We start from the raw sequence: 13,628 nt of genomic DNA, 5'->3' as shown, positions 1-13,628 counted from the left end.
TTGTTTCAGTTAAAATCTGCAAAGCAACCTAACATGGTTAAATAAGTGGCTTAGGAAGTAGACAAGTTGGTAGAATGCTTACCTGATATACATGAAGTCCTAAATTAAATTTCTGCCACCAATTAAACTGGACACAGTATCTCAGACCTATAATTCTGGTACTCCAGAGGAAGAGGGAGCCGTTCTGAAGTTCAAGGTCATAGTCTTTGACTAGTAAGCTCATAGCCACATGACCACCTGTCTCAAGAAAAGAAAGAAAACATGTTGAATAGATTATATCTTTGTGGGCAGCTGAAAAAAAAATGATCAACTTATTGATGAGCCGTTTATTTTTACACACAGGGCTGGAAGGTTCAGCCTGGTGTCAGCTGGCATTATTGCTTTTGGGCCTATGGTGAGGCAGCACATCATTAAAGGGACTGTTACTTACTTTATAACCAGCCTGAGAAAATAAATTGGAATAGAGAAGAGCTAGGATCCTATTATTTCCTTGAAGGAAATATGACCCATGACCCAAAGACCTTCCAGTTTTCCTCTTTGCTTTGTGGAATTTAGTAGACATGGCATATCATATGCCATTTAGTAGTCGTGGCATATCATATTCCCAGGTTGAGAACAAGCTCATGGACTAAAGTAATCTATCATCTATACCTAAACACATACGCACACACCATTCCCAAGTAATTTGTACTTCATAGACTTATAGGGTTTTCATCTAGTAGCACCAAGGCACCAATGCAGACTAGACAATACATGAGCCTTTGGAACAGCCTTTAATATGAAAACTCATATATACAATCTACATTTTCATATTTTTCTTATCTTTAGTAATTCTAGTACTGATTAGTATCAGGAAGATAATATGTTATTGTGTTGTCTTTTAAAAAGAGAATGACTTTGTCTTCATTTATATGTATTTTTGAAAATAAAGCATCTCCTTTAATTTTACTGAAATGTATACTCCTTTTTTCCTATTCTGTGTTTTAAGATTTATTTGCGACAACAAGACAAAACAGCAAGCATCAATCAAAATGTCCGTATAGCCAAAATGTCACTCATTGACCTTGCAGGATCTGAGCGGGCCAGTACTTCTGGTACTAAAGGGACACGATTTGTAGAAGGCACAAATATTAATAAATCCCTTTTAGCTCTTGGGAATGTCATCAATGCCTTAGCAGATACAAAGGTAGGTACTATATGTTTACTTGCTAAATATTTTGAAAAATATTTTCTGGAATGTGTTGTAGGTATAGTTTCAGACATGAGTGGCCCTGCACTACCGAACAGTGCTGCATAAGTATTGGTTTATGTTTGTTTTGTGAAACGCTATTTGTATGTGTGCATTCTTGTGGTACTTGGTCTTAAACCCAATACCTCTCATGGGCTAGGAAAGTATTCTACCCCTGGTTTTTTGAGATAGGATCTCAGTGAGTAGGTTAGGCTGGTCTTTGAGTCTCTTTTCTCAGCCTTCTAAAGCTGTAATTACAGGCCTGTTCGACCATGCTTAGCATGGTTGCTTTTTTCATACACCCAGTTTTGAACTTCATTGTAAGTAACTGCTCGATGATGACTAGAAAGCAAGAATGATAACTGAATTGATATGAAGACATTAAAAATAACCTAAAATATAGCTAGACAATTGTTTAGACAGATTTGCAGCACAGGGAAAATTCTCATGTTGTATGCTAGTGACTCAAAGTCCAGCATACTTTCATTGACAGCCAAGCTGAGCGATTTGCCATAGGGTATCAATTTGCTCCTGTACGAGGTCAATCCTCTGATTGAACACCATCAAACCTCCTTTTAGTTGAGCATTAATTCCTTTTTGTACATCTAAGGCATGAGCTACATTGGCTAAAAGGTTATTCAGGGTCTGAGCAGTCTGCCCAGTATGACTCATGGCTAATGCCGTGGTGGTAGTTCCAACAGCCGCCAATAAAATGTTACGCTCAGGATGCGAGGCTAAGCACTGCACTCAGGGTCAGCCGCTTTGGACCCAGAGAAGAGCATGTCTGGTTGCATGTGGGTTGATGCCCCAGGTCCCGCCTCTGAGAAAAAGGTATCAGACGGATCTGATGCTCTTTGGGTGGATGACACCTAAATGAACATCTGTACAAAGTCCCAATTTATTTCTAATATCAGAGATCAGACCTCTACTCTTGCCTGATGCGTCTAAAACAAAAAGGGGGAACTGTAGAGAGCTGCGGAATGCTATGCCTTAAAGATGGAGCTGGTTTCCGCCTTCCACCTTCCCGATGGTGAGTGCTCTCTGTCACGAACAACTCCACATTTGGCTAAGGCTGAGGATCTGGCTTGCTTCCATGTATGTGGACCTATCTGCATTGCCCACGTGGCATGCTGAGGTTGGCTACCCAGAGGCTATTTAAAGTGGGCTGGCTGCTGGCTTTCCCCAGGGTCAGATGATTGTTCAAGGTTCCTGAATAAACTGCATTGAAAAAAAAAACCTTTGACAGCCAGTTTGTCTAATTAGTATTTTATAATATACTGTCAAATTGTAATACAAAAGAGATAAGAGGCTTAATGTCTAAAGTGTAATTATATAATAGAATGTTTACTAATGCTTTGAAGCATTTAAAACTCTTTTGATGCAGCATAAACCAGAAGTACTTAGTGTTATATATCATATTTGATAGTATGCTAAGTTGTTTTTTAGTTTTGAAGCTAAAACAGGCTTAAAAGCTTTAGGAAAATTACTGTTAAATTGCTGAAGGTGATAATTTTAATTTAGAATAGTGTATTTTAAAATTATTGGAAAGACTTTCTTAAGAGGGCAAGTTACTGAAATTACATGACCATTGCAAAAGCAACATTCATTACACGAAGAGTTAAAAACTCAAACATTTGCATATGATGTACTTCAAATTTATAGTTACTCGAGTTTTTTAAGTTTGGGTGATTTGTTCTTGGTTGGTTGGTTGGTTGTGTTTTATTTTGGAAACATAAGCTTGTTTTACCATCCAAGGTACCTACCAAGGGACTGGGATTATAGGCACGTGATGCTACACCCTCGTTGTGTCATCTTTTCAAATACGTTTCACCTACAACAACAACAAAAAAAAAAAATCTTGATAGCTGTTTTGTTGTAAAGTTTGTACTTAGAGATGTCAATTTTAGATGGGACTTGTAACATTTTTATTCGTTTACTTGTGTGTACAAGTCTGTGCATGTTGAAGTCAGAGGGTAACTATCCGGAGTGAGTTCTCCTCCGTTGAAGTCAGAGGGTAACTATCCGGAGTGAGTCCTCCTACCGTGTGGGCTCTAGGAATTGCACTGAGTGCTTGGGAGCAGCCTTTTTTAATGTACTGAGTGGTCCTGTCAGCAGTGAATGGGATTTTCACATATTCACCAAGTAGTCAAAATTCATTTGCATCATGCCAACTGCCAGTTTTATCATTGGGCATTGCTTATATTCTGCTAGTGAAATAGTAGTCATTTTTATTTATATGTGAAAAATGGAATAAGTATTCTTGTTTTGTTCTTTCAGAGAAGGAATCAGCATATTCCTTACAGAAACAGTAAGCTTACTCGCTTGTTGAAGGATTCTCTTGGAGGAAACTGTCAAACTATAATGATAGCTGCTGTTAGTCCTTCCTCTTTATTCTACGACGACACATATAACACTCTTAAGTATGCTAATCGTGCAAAAGAAATTAAATCTTCTGTAAGTGCATTTACTTTGACTTGTTGGGAGAATATTAGGGATGTGTTATTTTTATACCTCTAATTAAAGTCTTAATTAGGGTCATGTTTCTGTTAAGGAATCTGGCAGTTCAGGTTAGAAGTGTCTGATGCGGTTACGGAGGTTTAACTTAGTCACATGTTTTGTGTCTTGATCACTTATGCAGTGGATGTTGTTATTTGTTCTTGTAGGTGCTAGAGTCCTTTAGTGCCTTTTTTTTTCTTCACAACACAGCACGTGATGTTTGGATGGCACTACAGAAGTGCTATCCAAAGAATAGTGCCAAGGATTTAATGTCTTTAAATTTATTTATTTTTTTTACTTAATGCAATAAATATTTATAAATGATAGTGCAATTTATCTGAGCGCCAACTAATGATATCTACCTCAGTTTATAAGATTATTTGCATGAATTCTATAACATTACAGTCAATTTTCACATACATAATACTGTGTTAAATCCAGGAGTATAAAAATAGTGACTGGTTGGGGACATATTTTTTGCCAAAACTTTGGCATACTTTAAAAAACATATACTACAGCTGGGATACAAAGTGAATAAATTTTAATAAATAAAAAATTATAAAAAAAACAATACATGTGAAAATGTACCTATTTAAAAATTACAGAACCTTGGGTTAGAAGGGACCTCAGATTAGCTGATGTGATCTCTCCTCAACCTCTGCCTTTCCCCCTAAGAGTCTGAAGATGAGCAATATGTCAGCCTGTGAGAAATGTCCATATACTATTTATATAAAAGATCAAACTATATGACTGTACAAAGATTTTTCACACATTACTTCAACCCATTGTGGAGGTTTCTGGTTTGTTTGGGATATTTTTTGTGCTCCATTTTACAATTGTATGGGCCAAAGCTTGAAAATTTTTAAGTACTGATTCTAAATCACTTAAATAAGAACTGTCCAGAATATTAAAAACTAACTTTATATTTAATTTTCTCCTGACTATTCTGAAAATAATAAGAAACTAATAGGAACTCAAACATAAAACAGAATTCTGAGTTTATTAAAAGAACTAACAGACAATTTTATTATATTGTGAATAAATGCTTAAAGGCATTTTTTCAGTAACCCAATTTGTTTATAATTTAATATGTATGTTCAACATATTCTCTTGACCAGATTTTAAGTATGGTCATAGTTAATCATGATGCTAACACTTGTCAAAAAGTCAAAATTAGTGGACCCAGGTTAGTGAGATATAATGCCACTTGTGCTGTATTTAACTATGTGGGTTATACTGATAATTTCTATTTTTCAGCAGTTGAAGAGCAATGTTCTTAATCTCAACAGTCACGTATCTCAATATGTGAAGATCTGTAACATGCAGAAAGCAGAGGTATGTCTACTGTTTTCAGTGATATGATAATTACCTACAGTTCTTCACTTAAGGGATGTTTCTTTCCTTATTGTCCCAAAATTTAATATATTATTTATTATAGTGGAAATCTGGTTTATTTGATTATTAATTATAACTGTGCTTTTGCTATGGTCATGTAAGATGGAGACAGATAATTTGATTTGTATTTTAATTAGTGTTTTCTCTGCTAGATTTTAATGTTGAAAGAAAAACTAAAAGCCTATGAAGAACAGAAAGCCTTGACTGACAAAAATGACTCTGCAAAATTAGTACAATCAAACACTCAAGACAAAGAAATTGAAAGGTAAAGCTATTAAAATCTCATTTGGGAAATGTATGGTTGTAAAATGTAGCCTTCTATTTTAGTACTCATCATTTTTTGTTATGTATCATATATGTATATCTACATACACACAATTTAATTCAGAAAATTCATTTGTTTGTTCTTTGTATTTGACATTCTGGACATCAGCTACTTTGATTTTACAGATGGGAAAACCAGAAGAAAAAACTAGTTAGGTCACCTGGGAAGTTAGTTTATTTTGAACCGTGCTTTTTTTGTGTCATTAGTACTTGTAAACTTTTATGAAAATTTGTTCTGTTTTTATTGATTCTACATAGAGCTACTACACCACTTACTAATTTTAAGTTATTTATTGTCTGAGTATGCTTCACAGTGATGGGGAATGATAGAATAATATTTCCTGTCCATGTTGACCAACTGTCTATGTTGTACTTCTTAAGATTTGTGTTTCTTGCTCTGCTCCTCCATGGGTAAACTTGTAAACTTGATTGAGGAAAAAGTTCTTTTGAATATTATGTTATTGACTGTTCTCATTTTGTTTTTCTCCCAAAACTTTATTGATAGTATTGTAGATTTGTTGAGATTTAGAAGTGTTAATTTCACCTGATCACTACAACTATCTTTTTAAGTAGAATTCAAAGAGGTATTGTTTCCTCAACTAAAGTATAGTAAAAACTCAAGTTTAAATTTTATTGAAATATTGTGTGTGTGTGTGTGTGTGTGTGTGTGTGTGTGTGTGTGTGTATGTGTGTGTGTGTGTATGTGTGTGTAGATAGGTAGGAAAGTATAGATGTAAGTCAGGAGACAGCTTTTCAGGAGTCAGTTCTAGCCTCCCACTGTTGAATTTCTGAGATTGAACTGAGGTTATGAGGTTTGTCTAGCAAGCATTTTTACACACTGGGCCATCTCAGTAGCCCTGAAATATCAGGCTTTGTTCTGTATTCTCGGGCTGCGTTAATTTACAATATCACATTTGATTATGACAGTTATTTCTGTCAGTGACAAAAGGCAGCTTTGCATATCTCCGGTTTCCCTTTGTGCTGCTAAGGTGCAAGGGCGCTGACTATGCTTCTCCCATATGTTGAAATTGTTTAATCTCCCAAGTAATCCATTACAATATTGATTTGTTGTTATTTTATTTAGAGTATAAATTTTTGATACTCTACCAGTTTTTATATTAAAACATACGTGATAATACTACTAATGTAATACAAGTTTCTTGAAAATTAAACTACCAATTTTTCAAAATTAGAGTGATTACTTTTATAAATTTGTCAACATTAACCAAGTGTAATTTGCCAACTAAATTGTAGCCCATCTCTGCAATCTCAGCTACTTAGTATTCTGAGTCATGAGGATTGCAGTTTCAAGTCGAGCCTGGAATATTTAGGATGATTTTATCTCAGAAACTTAAAAACATAGAAATTGTTGTTGTGATACAACTCAGTTTTGTAGTGCTTACCTAGCATTCTGGGTTCAGTGTTCTGTGCCATAGTTTTCATAGGGGAAATGAGGAGGACTTTTTTTGAGTTGATGGCTTTAAATCATCTCTTTCTCTCTCTTTTTCTGTGTGTGTGTGTCCCTCTTTCAGGTTTTTCATTATTTTGGGAGGAGGTTGTTTGTGTGAGCATATGTATGTGCAGATGAGTACAGGTGTTCTAGGAAATCAGAAGCATCAGATCTCTCTGGACCACAGGCAGTTGTGTTCCTTCCCACATAAGTGCTGGGAACCCAAATTGGGATCTCGCCAAGAGCTTTTAACTCCTCTTAACTGCTAAGCAGTTTTTGCAATCTTTTCAGCACCTTAACTTTCTCTTCTGGTAAAATTATTTGGATGATGTGAACCATGAAATGATCAATTATTGATATATAAAATTCCATCATTTAACCTTTCTCATTCCACTCAGAAGTAACTGTCCATAGTATTCTATAATGCTCCTTTTAATATCAGTCACATTGTTACATGGGTGCTTTTTAATACCATGAATAAATGATTTTGTTTTCTATAAAAATTCAGTAATATTTTTGTGCGTTTTCAAAAGTTAATGGGAAAAAAATCTTATTCCAATGTGTTTGTGAAACTAGTATACAAAAGAGAAGCATAAAAAATAAAAAAAATTATAAATAACCAATGTAAAAATTGGTTATGACTATGCCAAGGAAGTGTTATCATCTAATTCATTGTGTCTCACCTAAAATCTATATTGCAAAATTTTGTTTTCTAGTGAATTTAGATGTTCTAAATGACTAGAAAATAGTTACTACTCAGTACCTTAAGATTTATTTCTCTTTAATGTGGTTTTTTCCTTTCTTTTTTATTAATTAACTTACTTATTTACTTTATATCCTGATCACAGGGTTCTCCTCCCTCCTCTCCTTCCAAACCCTCCTTTTCCCCTCTTCTTCCTCTGTTCCCTTCTCCCTTTCCCCTCCCCTTCTCCTAGTCTCTTCTCCCTTTCCCCTCAGAGAAGGAGAGACCCCATGTATATAGCAACCCACCTTGGCATATCAAGATAAAGTAGGACTAGGTGCATCTTCTGTTGAGGCTAGACATGGCAGCCCAGTTAGTGGAAAGGGATCCAAGGGCAGGCAACAGAGTCGGAGACCGCCTTTTCTCGAGTTGTTAGGAGACCTACATGAAGACTAAGCTGCAATTCTGTTACATATGTATAGGAGGCCTAGATCTGTCCTGTGAATGTTCATTGGTTGATGGTTCAGTCTCTAAACCCCTATTGGTTCAAATTAGTTAATTGTATAAAATTATCTTTGTATAAAGTTATCTTGTAGTGTCCTTGACCTCTCTGGCTCCTCTAGTCCTTTGTCCCTCCTCTGCCACACCTAATTATTTGGCTGTGAGTTTCTGTATCTGTTTCTATGGGCTTCTGGGTGAAGCCTGTCAAAGGATAGTTATGCTAGGCTCCTATCTGAAAGTGTAGCAGTAATAATACAATAGGTAATAGTGTCAGGTGTTGAAATTGCTATCCTCATCCCTCCACTGGAAGTCTGTGTGATTACAAGAGGTGACCATTTCAGGTTCCAAATTCCTCTTTGCTAGGACTTTTGGCTAGGGTCACTCTCTTAGATTTCTGGGAGTTTCCCTTATCCTAGCTTTCTGGCTTGTCTCAAAGCTGCCACACCACCACCATCACTTCCATTTCTCTCTTCCTCAGTACTCCCCATACTTGATCCATCCTCTTCCCCTTCCATGCCCTCTTCCACTCAGTTCCCTTCATTCATACTCCTCCAGTGTCTTATTTTTTCGATCTGACTGAGATTCCAGCAGCCTCCCTTGACCTTCTTGTTTCTTAGCTTCTTTGTGTCTGTGGATTGCTGCATGGCTATCCTGTACTTTATGGCTAATATCCACTTATAAGTGACTACATACCATGTGTCTTTCTTGCCTTGGTTACTCACTCAGGATGATATTTTCTAGTTCCATCCATTTACCTGCGAATTTTGTGATGTCCTTGGTTTTAATAGGTACATAGTATTCCATTGTATAAATGTATGACATTCTTTGGTTGAGGAACATGTAGGTTATTTCCAATTTCTGGATATTACAAATAAAGCTGCTTTGGACATGGTTGAACAGATGTCCTTGTGGTTTGATGGAGCATCTTGGGTATATGCCCAAGAGTGGTATAGCTGGATCTTGAGGTAGAACTGTGTCCAGTTTTCTGATAAACTACCAGATTGATTTCCAAAGTGGTTGTACAAGTTTGCATTCCCACCATTGATGGAGGAGTATCCCTCTTGCTCCACATCCTCTCTAGCATGTTCTATAAATTCAGGTTTTGATGTTAGCTATTCTGACAGGTAAAAGATGGAATCTCAGAGTCGTTTTGATTTACATTTCCCTGATGACCAGGATGTTGATCATTTCTTTAAGTGCTCCTTGGCTATTATAGATTTCTCTGTTGAGAATATTCTGTTTAGTTCTGTACCCCATATTTAATTGGGTTATTTGTTTTGTTGCTGTCTGATTTTTTTAAGTTCTCTATATATTTTGGATATTAGCCCTCTGAAGGATGTAGGGTTGATGAAGATCTTTTCCAAATCTGTAGGCTGCCATTTTGTCCTTTTGATGGTATCCTTTTTGGTTTCATTTCTTAAATTTTCATCTTAGAATCTGAGCTATTAGTGTTCTCTTCAGGAAGTTATCTCCTGTGCCAATGCATTCAAGGCTCTTTATCCTAATTTGTCTGCTATTAGATTTAGCGTATCTGGTTTTATGTTGAAGTCTTTGATCCACTTGGACTTGGCCTCTGTGCGAGGTAACAACTATGAATTTATTTGCATTCTTCTGTGTGTAGACATCCAGTTAGACAATCAACATTTGTTGAGTACGCTATCTTTTTTCCATTGTATGGCTTGGCTTCTTTGTCAAAAATCAGGTGTCCATAAGTGTGTGGATTTATGTCAGGGTCTTCTATTCGATTCCGTTGATTCACCAGTCGGTTTCTATGCCAGTACCATGCATTTTAGTATTTTAGTATTGTTGCTCTATAGTACAACTTGAGATCAAGTTTTTTGTTTTGTTTTGTTTTGTTTTGGTGGGGGACTGGGTCAAGACAAGGTTTCTTCGTGTAGACTTGGCTATCCTAGACTTACTTTGTATGTATACCAGGCTGGCCTGGAACTGTCAGAGATCCAGGTGCCTCTGCTTCCCCAAGTGGGTTTTGTTGAGTCTTTGTATTGTTCTCTTTGTATCTAATTTATTGATTTCAGCCCTGAGTTTGATTTTTTCCTGCTATTGACTCCTTCTGGGTGTGCTTGCTTCTTTTTGTTCTAGAGTTTTCAGGTGTGCTGTTAAATTGCTAAGATGAGATGTCTCCAATTTCTTTATTGAAGGCAATTCCTTTATTGTTTTGAACATTCCTCTTGATACAGCTTTTATTGTGTCCCATAAGTTTGAGTATGTTGTGCCTGCATTTCCATTAAATTCCAGAAAGTAGTTAATTTCTTTCCTTATTTCTTTTTTTGATCCTTTGGTCATGATTAGAAAGTTTTTCAGTTTCTTTCAGTTTTTAGGCTTTCTATTGTTTCTGGTGTTGTTATTTAAGTACAGGTTAATCCATGATGATATGATAAGATACAAGGGGTTATTTCAGTCTTCTTGTATCTGTTGAGGCTTGCTTTGTGACTAGCTATGTAGCCGTTTTGGGTGCTGAAAAGAAGGTATATTCTTTTGTGTTTGGGTGAAAAGTTCTGTAGATTTTTGTTAGGTCCATTTGATTCAAGACATCTGTTAGTGTCATTATTTCCTTGTGTAGTGTCTGTTTTGTTGAACTGTCCTGAAGTCTCCCACTATTGATGTGTGGGGATTGATGTGTGGTTTAAGCTTTACTAATGTGTCTTTTACAAATGTGGGTGCCCTTGTATTTGGGGCATTGATGTTTAGAATTGAGATGTCTTCTTGAATTTTTCTTTGAATATGATGTGTCCTTCATCATCTCTTTTGATTAATTTTTATTAAAAGTCTATTTTATTAGATACTAGAATGTCTACTCCAGCTTGCTTCTGGATCTATTTACTATGAAAACATTTTCCATCACTTTACTCTGAGAAGGTTTCTATCTTTATTGCTGAAATGTGTTTTTTGTATGCAGCAGAATGATGGATTCTGTTTTCATATCCATATGTTAGCATTGTCTTTTTAGTAGGCCATCAAGTCAATGAATGTTGAGAGAGAGTCATGACTAACAATTATTTTTAATGTGCAATTCTGTAATTTAAAAAAATATACACAGGAGACGCCATGTGTTTAACATAGGAATACACACACATTAACAGAGCATTTTTTATAGTTTTCCAAAACTATTATATCAACCCAAAATTTAAAAATTAAATATATTAGAAATTTTAAGTTAAAATGAAAGCCCCTGAAACTACTGGATATGTTAGAATCCCTCATCCTCCAAAATCAAATGAACAGAGAGTATCAGTGATTTGTTAAATAAGGGTTATTGTTACCTTTACTGCCTATAATCTAGAAGATGAAACTTTATTGTGCTTTTGCAGACAGGAAATATCTCTTTAAGGAATTTACCCATTTCCTCTTTAGAGGCCTCTACCATCTTTATTAGATCAGCTTTACATTTTCTTGTGCTTTAGCTGTGTTAGGATATCCAGGGCTTGTTGTAGTAGGATAGCTGGGTTCTGGTTGTACCATATTGCCCTGGTTCTTATCCTTAAGCTGTCATTTAGCCATCTGGTTGTCCCTGGTGTAGGCTGCCCGCTTGGATGTTAGACCTCTTCGGGAAAACAGGCAGATCTGTGACCTGGATGTTGGAGCTTAGAGGACACAGAATGCAGCTCACTGGTGCTAGCTGTGCCCCAGAGGGACTTGCCGGGCAGGGGATTTGTGAGAGAGGGGTCTAACCTCGATGTACCTGGAGCTGGCAAGTCTTCTTGGAAAGATAGGCAGAGCACTGACCCAGAAGGTGGGGCTCAGGGGACAGAGCCACTGATGCTGACTGTGCTTCAAGGCACCAGGGTTTTTTCATTCTTTTTGTTGTTGCTGCTGCTGTTGTTTTTAAGTCACTACCTAGAATCCCTTGATAGTCATTTCTTTCTTCATATTTATTTTCTTCAGTAAATACTAATTAAGATACTTAGACCAGAAAATTCTAAATTTGACAATATTGAACTTGTTCTTGAATCTTAAAGTTACAAAAACTAAGACATTATCTTAGGGTGTAACCTAAAGATAACTTATCAGTCCATTTACTGGCACTAGAATTGGTGTAATACAGTACAGTGAAATGGTGTCCATATGTACTTCCTATGAAATATTCATTGGCTTAACAAAACTGCAGTAAAGTCAGTGTATTGTGGTTTACACTCATTCCCAGTTTCATTAAGAAGCACTGACGTAAATTGGCAGTACCTTTACCACAGATGTATATCCAAAACTCAGCCTGAGGAACATTTATTTTCAAATGTGTAGACTTGATTTTATTTTAAAGGCTTTGTAGTTAATTTTTTAAACAATTTTTCCTATGTGAGATTGTTTGTCAGACTAAAATATGGTTCTGACCAATGTTGTTTGTCTTAGAAGGTGCCGAACTATGCATTTCCTGTGCATTTCCTCAAAATTTTTCGTAGGATTTAATCAGTTTTGAATCCTTGCGGTCTAATAAACTCCACAAATTTGATTCTTTAACTTGCTCTTTGGAGGAGGAAACCACAGCCACTATTCTAGGTTTGCCACATTGTTAACTTGGATGTTTTGGGTCCTGCCTATGTCAGTTGACTCTATGCCAAACTGTAGGGGGTACCTAACCTTATGGTGTATTTTTACTATAATAATCTTTGAGGCTAAAACTGGCTCTCTCATTTTCCCCAGGGGACCATGGAGATACCATATGATAATGCCTCCCATTGCTTTTTCTTCACAGTAAGCCAACACCAAACAGCACATGATGCTCCTGTGCTAATGGGGCCATGAGAATTTTGATAGTACAGATGCAGGTTTTCATCCTTGTCATTTCTGCTGAGCAGTCAGACTGCATATGATAAAATGCAGCATGTTACTAATATCAGAGGCCTTGGGGCACTAAATATTTAAATACCATGATTTTCTTTGCAGCAAAAAGAAAACCAAAGTAGTAGAAATAAAATCGGTACTCCCTTCTAAACATAATTATGGTAGAAGAAAGTTGTTCTGACCTATTTACTGTTTATTGTTCAATATATTTGAGTGATATATGGTATTTAAGTAAGCTGTATATTATATAAATTTAATGAAATGTAATGGTATATTTTATTTTTGGTAGATTTCAAGAAATTCTGAACTCCTTGTTCCAGAATCGAGAAGGAATCAGGCAAGAATATCTGAAATTAGAAATGTTACTTAAAGAAAATGAACTAAAGTCATCCTATCACCAAGAGTGCCATAAACAAATAGAGATGATGTGTTCTGAAGACAAAGTAGAAAAGGTACTTAACTAATTTATGCCTATACTACAGAGAATATGAAAATACATAATTATAGAAATTTGATAAGCACTGTTTCTTACGTATTCTCTGAAACTTGGAAATACTGTGGGAGCTACAGGAAACTTTAAGAACCAAATATTTATTTGCACTTGTTCCTCTTTTGAGGACCTGTGAGTTCCTAGGGACAGAAGAGGCAGCCTGTGTGTAGACACAGGGAACACTTTACAACTTAGACCAAGATGGGATTTTTGTTGTTGTTGTTGTTCATAAAATAATATTTTATTACTGATCTTGCTAGGCATG

The 13,628-nt window shown here is 36.1% G+C and overlaps 1 protein-coding gene across 3 annotated transcripts in view; it reads left to right on the top strand.

Moving 5' to 3' along the window:
• Kif18a (kinesin family member 18A) overlaps positions 1-13,628 on the top strand; it is a 63,653-nt gene that overhangs the window by 12,814 nt on the left and 37,211 nt on the right. For 2 of the 3 annotated variants that reach the window (XM_060372193.1, XM_060372192.1), the window contains 5 exons: positions 989-1,186; positions 3,506-3,682; positions 4,982-5,059; positions 5,272-5,384; positions 13,163-13,325. In XM_060372193.1, the coding sequence (XP_060228176.1) occupies positions 989-1,186; positions 3,506-3,682; positions 4,982-5,059; positions 5,272-5,384; positions 13,163-13,325 (729 nt within the window). The remainder of the gene's footprint in view (positions 1-988; positions 1,187-3,505; positions 3,683-4,981; positions 5,060-5,271; positions 5,385-13,162; positions 13,326-13,628) is intronic. The other variant, XM_060372194.1, reaches the window with a different exon arrangement.

This window comes from Meriones unguiculatus, chromosome 18 (assembly GCF_030254825.1).
Source record: "Meriones unguiculatus strain TT.TT164.6M chromosome 18, Bangor_MerUng_6.1, whole genome shotgun sequence".
Taxonomy (NCBI): Eukaryota; Metazoa; Chordata; class Mammalia; order Rodentia; family Muridae; genus Meriones; species Meriones unguiculatus.
This window is presented reverse-complemented; position numbering and strand designations above follow the sequence as displayed.